The sequence below is a fragment of the Pectinophora gossypiella genome, chromosome 1 (assembly GCF_024362695.1).
Source record: "Pectinophora gossypiella chromosome 1, ilPecGoss1.1, whole genome shotgun sequence".
Lineage (NCBI taxonomy): Eukaryota > Metazoa > Arthropoda > Insecta > Lepidoptera > Gelechiidae > Pectinophora > Pectinophora gossypiella.
Genome location: NC_065404.1, coordinates 12,091,920 through 12,103,901, shown reverse-complemented (window position 1 = coordinate 12,103,901; position 11,982 = coordinate 12,091,920). Strand labels below are relative to the sequence as shown.

General features: G+C 36.3%; 2 protein-coding genes across 3 annotated transcripts in view; one reads left to right on the top strand and one right to left on the bottom strand.

Moving 5' to 3' along the window:
• The first annotated feature begins 1,364 nt into the window (after positions 1-1,364).
• Positions 1,365-6,318, top strand: LOC126368880 (uncharacterized). 2 transcript variants are annotated; one of them, XM_050013096.1, is made up of 6 exons: positions 1,365-1,585; positions 1,771-1,971; positions 2,051-2,197; positions 3,046-3,157; positions 3,681-3,899; positions 4,418-6,318. In XM_050013096.1, the coding sequence occupies exons 1-6, from the start codon at positions 1,439-1,441 to the stop codon at positions 4,510-4,512; spliced, it is 921 nt and encodes a 306-aa protein (XP_049869053.1). In that variant the 5' UTR covers positions 1,365-1,438; the 3' UTR covers positions 4,513-6,318. The 2 variants fall into 2 exon arrangements, with proteins under 2 accessions (XP_049869053.1, XP_049869044.1); XM_050013087.1 differs by having other exon boundaries at positions 3,681-6,318.
• The window catches only part of LOC126368892 (uncharacterized), a 30,558-nt gene continuing 24,888 nt past the window's right edge, over positions 6,313-11,982 (bottom strand). Inside the window, exons 3-5 of the mRNA XM_050013111.1 lie at positions 8,285-8,464; positions 7,730-7,866; positions 6,313-7,003 (exon numbers count right to left, since the gene is read on the bottom strand). Of these exons, the coding sequence (XP_049869068.1) occupies positions 6,758-7,003; positions 7,730-7,866; positions 8,285-8,464 (563 nt within the window). The 3' untranslated portion in view covers positions 6,313-6,757. The remainder of the gene's footprint in view (positions 7,004-7,729; positions 7,867-8,284; positions 8,465-11,982) is intronic.

Below are 11,982 nucleotides of genomic sequence, written 5' to 3'. Positions count from 1 at the left end.
AAAATACGAGCTATCTTGTCACGTAGGTCAGCTGGAAGAAATCTCTTTCTTAGATATAAGCATTTCGTAGATGAAAAGTGGGATGATGGATGAATAATCCTGAATCAGCATCATGAGACGCTGAGAACGTATTCATGATATTCATATTAGGATAGCTATAGTCATAAATTATTTAAAACTCCTAATGGCGGGTTAAAAACGCCACATTGAAATATTACGCGCATGTCACGCAAATACGCAAATGTCGAAATATTGCTTTTTATTGTTTTTATTTTGTTTTTTTTAGGCTCCCCGAGACATGAGTACAAGTATTTATCGTCCTGAAATCTTTTAAACTCAACAAGTCTCAGTGGTCACTTGACTCTTTTACCACTAGGCATAGAATAAGGAATAATAGTTAAGGTACGTAAGTACACTAGGTCAGGGCGTTGGGCTCACAGTCCGGGTTCAATTTCCGATGGCAACACTTTCGAAATTACTTTGTGAGACTGTCCTTTAGGACATTGCAGGCTTGAATCACCTAATTGCCAGTGCCAGAAATAATAAGATGACTCCGTGCTTCGGACGGCACGTGAAGCCGTTGGTTCTGGGTTAAGTGGGAAAGTAGATATTTATTATAATAGTCCAAACACCTCCACGCACCACGCACCTCCAAGCATCCTCCGATTGATTGACGGTAGGCGAGTGCCTGCCCAGCAGTGGGACGTATATTAATAGGCTATTTATGTTATGTGAAATATGTAAAACCTGACGAAAGTTAGGTAAGTAACTGAATCTGTTTATACCAACCTTATCATGTTTTGTAGACCATGGACATCATTGCGCAGACACTTTCCACAGGCAGTCTTTCAATTGAATATGGATAGTCTAGGGTTCGAGTCCCGTTCTATGACATTCAGTTCATCTTTATGTACAGACCACATACAGACAGATTCACACGTTTGTTTTAAATATTTAGGTGTTATTTATTATGTACCACAGGATTTTCTAGGATTTTAAAATTGAAAATTGTTTGAAAATAAATAAGTACTTACTTAGGTAAGTAAACTAAAACAAAAAGATGCTCTTTTGATCGCCTCAACTTGTGATTTCCGTGGATTTCCGACTGTGATGCTAATAATCGGATACACGTATTACTTACTACTTATCTACTGTTCAATGAATATACAATATCGCATGCAAAGTGTGTATACACAGGCAATTCATGCCGCTGTTATAATATTTCTTATTAGAAGCGCTTAATTTTACAGTATTATAGGTACGAGACTCGACGAGAGCCACAAAAATATATTTTGGAAATTATTTACTGGTCTTTGATTTATGCGTACATCCGATTTATCTAATAAAAAAAAATATCCGTCAAAGTTATGTCAAACGAAAACCGCGGAATCGGTTTTTTATTTTACTTTTGAAAACTTATCAGTTAGGTATTATAAACATGGAAATAATACTAAGCACATTTGTTAGCCCATTTTCATTTTTCTGCAGAACAGAAAATGATGATATTGGTGATATCAACTTTGAAAGTCATTCTTCGGAAAATGTTCGCATTTCAAACAAGGTGTCGGATTTCGTTCATGGACAGGTAAGCATTTATTATATAAAATTACTTAAAGAGTTAGTTAATTATAAGTATTTATTTCCTATACTTTACATACAATATTCAGTATTATACTGCACAAGAAATAAGTTGCGTCATTATTTATTATTTGATTAATAAATATTGTTTTCATCTACCCACTACTTTATTTTAATTAAGTATCTTATTAGTATGTTGCAGTTATGTGGAAAGAAAGATGGGTACGAGGCGTAGTTACGATGGAGAATCAATTTTTGATTTGGTTGGTTGATTATGGCATTCATTTACGACCAAATGATAAAACAGTCATTATTGATTTGCCAGCTGAATATAAGAAATATCCAACAAAAGTATTTGAGGCGAGCATACATGGGGTGTCTCCTCTTGATAAAGTACGTTACATTATCATTATAAATTTCAAGTACGTAATAAAAAGGAAATATATTTTTTCCATTTAAAACCTTCTTTTAGGAATTAACACATGATGGCCAGATGAAAAATAAGTTATCCACTACTTGGAATAACGGAGCAATAGACAAGGCAAAGGAACTCATTGCTAATGCTTCAAAGAAATACTTTGTACCCATTGCAATACTGTCCACTAAGTATAATGATATTGTAAGTACCGATTATGATGATATTTTAGTTATCTACTGTAAAAATAAAATGTAGTAGAGAAGCAATGGTTTGATGATAACATAGCATAACTAAAACTGGCAGTAAACTGTAGTTTATTTTTCCTGGCTAAATCTGCAAACAGTATCTTCTTTTTTTCTGTTTACTATGAGTAGGTAGATTTGTTATAAGTAAAGTGTCAGTTAGAATTTGTCCTCCAGCAAGGACAGCTACTCATAATTAGCTAAGCTACAACCATTCATTCTTCTGAATGCTCTAGTATATCTTTCTATTCATCATCATCATCCTATTTGAGTTTGATTTCGTTGAGTTTGATTGGTAAGCTGGATTGTTTTTTCAGCCTTGCTTCATAGTTTAGGACTGAGCCCTTGATTTCTTCCTTCACTTGTTGTATTATAGTATACCTATTTACAGAGAAAAGAATGTTATTTATTAAAATTCACTTCATATATACATAAATTCCTCTCATAATCCCTGCTAGGATGTGCAGTGTCACAAGTTATGATAAGACAATCTACAGCCAACCCTTGGTATAAGAGTTAGTATAAAGATAGGATGGATACTGTGTTCTTGCTTAAAGCTAATTTGTACCTACGATAAACAATGTAGTGACAAGTTACCAACCTAAGTCCATTATCAGAGTCCATCTCTCTGTTGATAAGCATGTAAAGTCCATTTTGAAATAGGTAGAGCCACAAGACTTCAGAAGATTTGCCTTCATAAGGCTGTGGAGTTATTGCTGTTATGTATTTATTTATTGATATTAGTAGTGTTTAACCTTGTTTAATTAATATTTCTTATGTAATTCATTCATATTCAATTTATTGTAGGTGCTTGGAGATTTATACCTTGTGACAAAAGATAAGGGCACAGTCAACATTGCGGATGAATTGCAAGTCTGGCCTGTTTTCTTGGAGAAAAATGCTGAAGATTACATAAAAAGTAAGTCCTTTTTTATTATTAGTATTTTACCCGCCGATCCTCGCCGCAAGCAGGGGTAAGTGGCTTGTTTATACACAGCTTTACATGCCCTATGTAGTAAGGAGTGTAAAATTAAAGTTAATAAATGGTCAACCATTACCAGACGCTGCTTAGCCTTATTGTTTACATTCAATCAACAAGTGCCTGTATAAGCTTCTTAAGAATTATTTAACATTCAATGAGACTTGTAAATAAATGAGATGCAATTACAGCACCATCTAGTGAGACTTCCAGTATGTGTGCTGTTTTGTACTTAGTTGGGATTGTTTGTTTGTGTTCATGTGTTATTATTTTAGATAGTTTGATTTAATTTACTAATGTGTGTATTTGTAACACACATATCGCTATATTAGTATATTTAAATAAATTGGAATTTGGAGTTTGTGTTTGTTAAAACATTTATGTTGCTACATACTCGCTAGGTGGCGCTACTTGTACTTTTTATTTAATATATTTGTACTTAATTTACCCGTTTATTTTCCAGAATTGCCGATACATTACACCAGTCGTCGCAAGCACAGGGCTTCTTTGTTAAAACCAGAATTTTCGAAAACCATACCAACAGTTTATGAGGATCTTTCTATGGCACAATATAAAAACATTTGCGCTAGTGTTCCACCATTCGAGCAAGCTAACGAGTACGATGGTACATCAGAAGATGGCAGCACGGTCGTCACTATAGTGGGCCGCAAGAAGAAATACGGTGAGTACAAACTTACTCCCGCCGAAATTGAAAAATACTCACAAATGTATGTGACTGTGTATGGAGAAGAGTACAATGTTTTAAACATTTTGTTAAACAAATTGAGGGATTTGAAGATCTGCGAGAAATATAAGGACTACGATAAGAGGGGTCTTGGTCGGGCAAATTCCCGCAGGATGTCTTTAGATGATTAGGAATAGATAACTTGTACCAACAGTATTTTTTAAGTAACCTCTGGGAGAATGATGTTTTTCTGTTTTCTATATATTTTTTTTGCTTTTGCTCGAACTCTTGCGTTTGTTTCTGAATTTTTTGAATTGTTTAAAAGTCATACAGGTTATCTATTAGGGTTAACGAGGTGCTGTTAAAACGTTTTTACTTTGCATGGTTAAGGTTTTTAGTATGCATGGTATTTTTCGTAATTGAAAACAAATCGTGCATAGACTGTGGGACAGAAAAACACAAGCTACGGTTTTTGTTTATTTTTGTTTTGTTAGAATTTTGCGGGTTGTACACAGATCCAAAGTGCGCGGGATTTTACAGGCGGGAGGCCTGCTTACCCCACGTCCCCGGGTACAGACCCGCACACAGGTGCAGTCGTGTGCATCGCTGAGCTTAATGCTTCCTGTACACCTACCATCGGCGATGATAGTTGATCGTGTTGTCGACACGATCATCGTGCAATCATTCATCGTCGATCAGTGTTGCCATAAAACAGATTACCTAAACAGATTTCGGGACACTAATACACATCACAGATTTGGGTCCATTTTTATACAGATTTCAGGATAACAACACGACAAAATAATAAGCTAACATTTTTTCTATTCATTATTATATAATCGGTTAGGGTGATTTTCTATTAACACATGTTTTTCTAGGCAATGTATAAACGGGCTAATTTCGTTTTTGGCAAAATAAATTGCTGAATAAGTACATCCGAAATCAGTTAGATGTAGCGACAATGTCGTTAAATGGCAATGCTATTGGGTGATCGTATGGGGCACCCTAACGCAAACACCCCGGATTTCCTTGATGCGTGTTCGATGCGAGTGCACTAAAGCGAACATGATCAAAACCGATCGCAGGTAATTAAAGACGATGTTCGACGTGCTCGTCTGTAATCACTAATTGTGTAGAGGAATTAGAACAGGGTGGTTAAAAAGGCCACATCGAAACAATTCATCTAAAAAGCAATATTGCAATTTGACATTTGCGCATATAAGAGTAAGTGCGCAATGCAACCAAATGTCAAATAGCAATATTGCTTTTTAGATGAATTGCTTCGATGTGGCCTTTTTAACCCCCTCAGAAAATAATATCTGTGGGTACGACGTTTGACCACGTTTATTGAAGACGTCATACGTGTGTATTTCTTTACAAGTTCCATAGAAAAGTGTCGTTTTGATTTTTCGTAAAACGTATTGTAACTTGACTATGTTGTTCTCTTGTTTATTTATAAAGTTTATGTCAACGTTAAAAATATTGTGATAGCGTTAGAATTTGTTTGTTGAAAAGACTGATGATAATATACCTAATTATTTAGAAATAGATATGTTAAAAATGATAAAGACTAAAAAAATTTGCAACTCAGGTTAGGTATATGTATACCTAATAATCAGTATTGATTTGGATTACTTGCATGACATTTTTTGAATTTATATTAGTAGCTACCTACATATGGTTTGCTTTTAATTATTTGTTATTTTAAAATTTCTTTTGAATCACCTAAGTGTTGTTACGGGTAGTAATTCCCAACGTGTTTTGAAAGTAATTATAGTTGAGAGTAAGTAGCTGATTATCGTTGTAAGAGAAGCAAGACTGTTTTAACGTAAGTACTTTTTTTGAATAATTTACACTATTTGATCTATTATCAGATATTAATTACCACAGAATTTATATCGCTAGCGAAGCGTAATAATATCTGCCGACGTTAATATCACCCACACTTAAAGTTGGGTATATTACTAAGTATGTTATTATGCGTAAAATGTAAAAATGAACTTCGATAATGTTATTGACGAATTGATATGTAAGTCCTACTCATACATATTACATAATAGAGTAGATACATTTAGAAAAATGTGATTTATGTTTCTGCTAAACTAGGGGCACTCTATGATGGCCGTTTTGATGTTTGTCCGCTCATAAAGTTTCGTATTAATTGATAACCGTATTGAAGGAACGAATTGCTGCACTTTATTGCCGTCATAGCGTGCCGCTAGTGTAAAAGTACGGGTTATCTAGTAATAATTGACATACCTAAATATTTTTTTCGTAAACCTAAGTTCTAAACTAATTAGTTTATAAAGCTAATTTGGAGTGATGGACGAAGATTGTGATAATTATTGCCATTCTCAAAGATTTTTTCTCTAAGAGTAACTTTCGATTGTATCGAAATAAAACAATGTGATTATAATGTTTAGTTTTATTTACATACAAATATAAATTCTTCCCTTAGGCGATATCCTAACTTATATAAGTCTTAAAACTATTCTGTACAAAGCTTGTACGACGGATTAAGGGCAGTGCGATGCGAGAGGAGTCCCGACAGTTGGGGTTATGGCGAGTTCGGAGAGTGCGTGCGTTAATAAATACTGTGAATAATGTGAAGGTTGATGATCATATAAATTGTAAATCGACAAGGACCTTAGAACGTGACCATAATTGGAACTAACGCCCCATCAAAACATAATTTATGACAGTTGTTATAAATAATGTACGGAGATGTTCTCCAGGCAATTATCTAAGTGCAACAAGACCCTTGTCGACCATAGTACAGAGGGTAAAGTTTTGTACGACTAAAGAGAATTGGTAATTAGCTGTCAATGTGAAGTTGTGCATTACACTAGGGCTGATCACAGACGGAGGCCGGGGTTGGTGCTGGCTACATAGTTGAGGAGTTCCTCTGAGTCCTCGCAGACGACAGGTTTCTCGTGGTAGCAGGCGACGTCGTGCCACGCGATCCCGTCGTTGTACACGTTGTTGAGCACGCTGAGGCAGGACTCCGCAGTTCCGTTGATGTCGAACTCCGCGTTGTCGGGCTGACGCTGCTTCTTGTGGCCGGTTTGAGACCACGGGTTGTAGCCCCAGCCGTTGGGGATCTGCAACGGGAAATCACCATGATTAAACTCTTAGAATATTCGACCTTGTACAGTCATGAGTAATATCATGTAGCCACTTTAGAACCCTGTCGCACTATCATATTTGAAGATTAATGCGACTTACGGTTTAATTTGTCAAAAAAGTTAATGTGACATGGTATCAAAGTGTATACATATTAGTACTCGTGACCGTACGCAGCGTAAACCTTATTTATTGGTTTTGGACACAAACAAACGACTTATAAATATAACAGAAATGAGCATGTACAAAGGCGAGTTTAACTAAACAGTAAACCTTAACTACGTGTTAAACTAGATATGGTTTTTTACGCAACCTAAACTAGCGTTTCGTGGGATCTTAGGTTCTTATACTACTTAAGGACATTGTAAAGTTTCACCTTATCTTTTTCATTGTATTTAACTTTTGTTTTATCTAAGTACCTAAAGTTTATGATTTAGTAAGTGGTGAAAATGTGTTGCTTCTAAACGCGATCAGTTCCAGAACATTAAGAAACTCCATAATACCACACCCCGAACATGCCAGCATACTAAAATTTCGTTTTTACACAGACTCTACACAGATGGAATTTCATACACGCCGTGTGTGTGTGACTTTGTAAACTTGGTACGTTTCGATTATCGTGAGTGTAGTGAGATAGATCGGTGCGGAGCGGAGAATGTCCCTTCTACACGTAATATTATTGTTTATTCTATTCTAATACTAACCTGGTTGGTGGGCGAGATCTTTTCGCGGTTGGCAGACCAGAACCACCCGAGGATGTTCTTCGGTTCCAGGTCTTTGCGGTTCTCACAACCCTTGAAGTCGCAGAGACGACCTGATGTCCAGATGTAGGGTACGTCGTCTGCAATAAACGAGAATAGGCGGTGATTATCAATCCCACCTTTCATTCCCCCTCCTTCATTTAATTTGTTCCTCCTGGCCGTCAATCGTTTCCTTTTGCAAGAAGAAAAGGAAAGGCATGTATTTATACGGTTCAATATACGGAGAGTGAAAAATCGCTTATGTATGTTCGTTTTAGGTGACGAAAACTTTCTATAGTATAAACAGTGTGTTGAACAATTCTCTCCGAGCAACAAAAATATGTTCAATGCATCACAATCAGTAGACAAATATCCGGTTACTACTTATTGAAGTAAGTGCATAGTCGTTACATGTGCAATGGCTGCTCAATAATAAACCTGATGGGGTATCAGTTTATTAACTTTAAAAATGAAAAAAGGAAGAAGTAGACAGACAACTGGCAATAAAAAAAAACTTACTCTGCTGGATTAGTTTGAAGATTAGATTATTTTCCTCCTGTGTCTCCATGGAGACGAGGTCCATGCAGTACTCGCGGCAGATGTTACGGCCGTCGAGCCAGTCCACCTTCCTATTGGCGAGTGCAGGCACGTGTCCGCTGAAGAAGTAGTGGTGCCCGCGGTAGAAGAACTCCTTTGGTCCTGTAACATAGAAGATATGGAATTTGTTTGTAGTAATATACAGGGTGTTAGTGACATCGTAACGAAAAAAAAAATGGAACGCCTATTTTATTGTACTAAAAACGATGGTGGGTGTTTTTCTTGTCGCAAATGTTTAATTAAGATTTTCAATTTTTACTGTGCCGCAATGTAAGTCGAACAACGCGCCACACAGACGCTAAACTTACGCGCGGCTACGTTACGCGTGTGAGATACGATGTTGATATCTAGATAGGAGTTTTCATTCTATTGTATTTAGATGCTTAGTAGTGGTTCAACGTTTAAAAATGTTGTTTGTTGAAGTAGAACACCTACTGCCACGATTTTTCACGCACGGTACCTACCTACCAGTTATTAAAACGTTCCTAACTTATTAACAATAAAAACCCTACTCTTGCCTTACCTTAATTGTTATTCCTTCGGATGAAGTACCTAGGTAGGTACCCTAGAACATGTCACGTCACGTAGGTATGCAACATCGCGTTTCCTCCGCGGTAGGTAGGTATCACACGCACTCACAAACACAACACCTTGCTCTTTAATAAACATCAACAATCTTCCATACTTTTGCGCAGTAAATGGTCTATGATCTATCATCATAGTCGACACTACTCATTTACAGAATGAAACAAACACTCACAAACACGAAAAAAATATCCTCGAAAAACATCACGCGATTCGGGTCAAGCTTAGTATTCGACTGAGCGGAAGCGCGCGGCGGCGTTAGCGCAAAGCATCAAAGGCGCCGACTAAGGGCGCCGACGACGCACCGGCCGCGGCCGCGTCGAGCCGACGACTAGAGAGAGAGAGAGAAGTATGTTTATGGTGCAAGTGACAGAGAAAGAAATAGTATCTGTTCGTATGCCTACTTTATTGGCGAGCGTTGCCCTTGACCCGTGCGCCGGCTATTCACCTGCGCATAGTGTTGGGTTCTTACCCGGAAAATTCCCGCGTTTTGGGAATTTTCCCAATTCTGAGGGAAAAAACCCGAAAAATTCCCATTTCAAGGGAAAATATTTTTTATCGCATATATTTGTATTAAAAGTAAGGATTTCCAACAAAGACCATTTAAATATAATGTATGCCTACTTATGCCCAATTTATTTTCTGTCGTAGTGTCGTATGAACTCTTAAAAAACTTAAAGGAGATCATCGGATTTCGGCCCAGAAGTCAAAGTGCCGGCCAAAAAATAATTTTGCTATATTCCGTTAGATCTTATCCGTATGAGCATTTATTACTATGGCACCAAAGCTGTAGGGTCAATATCTTCGGTTTTATTCGATTTTAAAAAACTGTATTTTTCATACATTTTTGGTGAAAATGTAAAGTGCCGGCCAAGTAACAATAATGGTATTATCCTTAGAACTTATCCGTCTGAGCATTTATTACTATGGCACCAAAGCTGTAGGGTCAATATTTTCGGTTTTATTCGAATTAAAAAAAAAACTGAATTTTCATTTTTTGGTGAAAATGTGAAGTGCCGGCCATGGAACAATATTTGTATATCCCGTTAGAACTTATCCATTTGACCATTTATTATTAGGGCACCAAACGTCTATGACCATTATTTTGACTTTTGTTGGACTTTACCTTATAGTTTCTGTGTGAAAAGTGCCGGTCAGCAAAAAACACATGTCAAAGCTATCGAGAAGATATCTGTAAACATTATTCACTATGACAAAAACGTGTATGACCATTAATTAGTTTGGCTTTTGTTGGATTTAAAAAAAACTTTAATTTTGTTTCATTTTGTATAATTAAAAATAAAATATAACAGGCGCGTTATTTAAAGGATCGTCAGAATGTTTATTACTATGGCATTAAACGACTATGACCAATATTTTGAACTTAATTCGATTTTTCAAAAATCAAAAAAAAGTTTTATCTAGTGATAATGGAACTATCTTGCTAAAGGCGTAATATGGTGGTCGTCTTTTGAAAAATAGGTTTGCGTTTGACCACTACCTTACCTGATGGTGATACACGCTTAAGAAGCTACTTTTTTTTTAAAGAAAAGTGTAAACAAGGAATAAACAGTGGGGTGATAGAGGTACTATGTTATCGGCCGAGTAGCACCAGGACATTGTGATAGGCATACTTGTAAAGTACAACTACCCGACTCCTGTTTTCCCTAACAGATACTTCAGACGTCATGCCAAAATACGAGTTTCGTCACTAGATGGCAAGCTTGTCTTTGGAGGGTGGTAACCATTTACGGTTAAGGTGAATCAATACCATAATTCAACCTAAACTTAGGCCGTAACGTTGAGTCGAATGCAAAAACTACAGCCAACGTCATATCTAAAATCAGATAGTATTAATATAGAAGTTCACCTAACTACACACAACACAAAAACACAAAGTATTTATCTGACTAATAACTAGTCATTGGGAAAGCTCTGCTTGTTGTCATTGTTAAAATATATAGAAAAAAGTTTTTTTAAAAAGTCCAATAAAAGCCAAAGTCGACATTTGGTAGTATAGTAAAAATACGTTTCAAGTCGTTTACCAAAAGATTTGACTTATTTTGTTTCGCTGGCTGACATTTTCCCATTTGAACCAAAACGGAAAGAGAGACGAATAAAAAGTCAAGATAACGGTCAAAAATGTTTTGCACAAGATTATTAAATGTTCTAAAGGTCCTTTTTAATCCGCCGTACCGCATTTTTTACCCAAAGCACTTTATTTTCATACAAAATAAATAAGAAATCAAGATTTTTAAAATACACTAAAAGCCAAACTAATGGTCATACAAGTTTGGCGCTATAGAAAAAAAATGTTAACAGGCATCTACTCGATACTCTCAACATGATATTTTTGCTGGTCGGCATTTTTCACATTTGAACTAAAACGTAAATTCCAATAAAAGTCAAAATAATGGTCATAGAAGTTTGGCGCTATACTAATAAATGTTCTAACGGTCCTTTGTAATACGCCTGTATACCTCTTTTTCCCAACGGACATAATATTATTTTTTACAAAATGTATGAAAAATCGAGATTTTTAAAATCCAATTAAAGCCAAACTAATGGTATATAGTAAAAAATGTTCAGAACAATCTACTCGAAAAGTTTGACACATTTTTTTTCTCTGACCGGCACTTTCAAATTTGGGCCGGCCAAAGTATGGAAAGCCGACGATCTCCTTTGTAATATATTTTGAATGGAATGTTCGATTTTAATAATTCCATGCAAAGATATCTACATATTATAGGATATATATGATGCTTTTGGCACGAGAGAATGTCATCATCGAGGAGCAACATGGTTTTGTGCAAGAAATTGGGAGGCACGAATACCTACAGATATTATTTACTTGGACTATGAACAAGCTTTTGATCGAGTTCCTGTCACACGATTGATTGCTAAATTAGAGCCCTTTGGAATCAGAGGCAATGTCGTGAAGTGGATTGAAGACTTCCTGTCAAATCGCATATTCTCTGTGCGCATCGGAGAATCATACTCTGTTCCCAGAAAAGTCCTCAGCGGTGTGCCGCAGG

Excerpts from the sequence above, each read along its gene's own strand:
- LOC126368880 (XM_050013087.1), top strand. The coding sequence starts at position 1,439 with ATGGAAATAATACTAAGCACATTTGTTAGCCCATTTTCATTTTTCTGC. Across the intron at positions 1,586-1,770 it reads CGGATTTCGTTCATGGACAG|TATGTTGCAGTTATGTGGAA; the intron begins GTAAGCATTTAT and ends GTATCTTATTAG. Across the intron at positions 1,972-2,050 it reads GGGTGTCTCCTCTTGATAAA|GAATTAACACATGATGGCCA; the intron begins GTACGTTACATT and ends ACCTTCTTTTAG.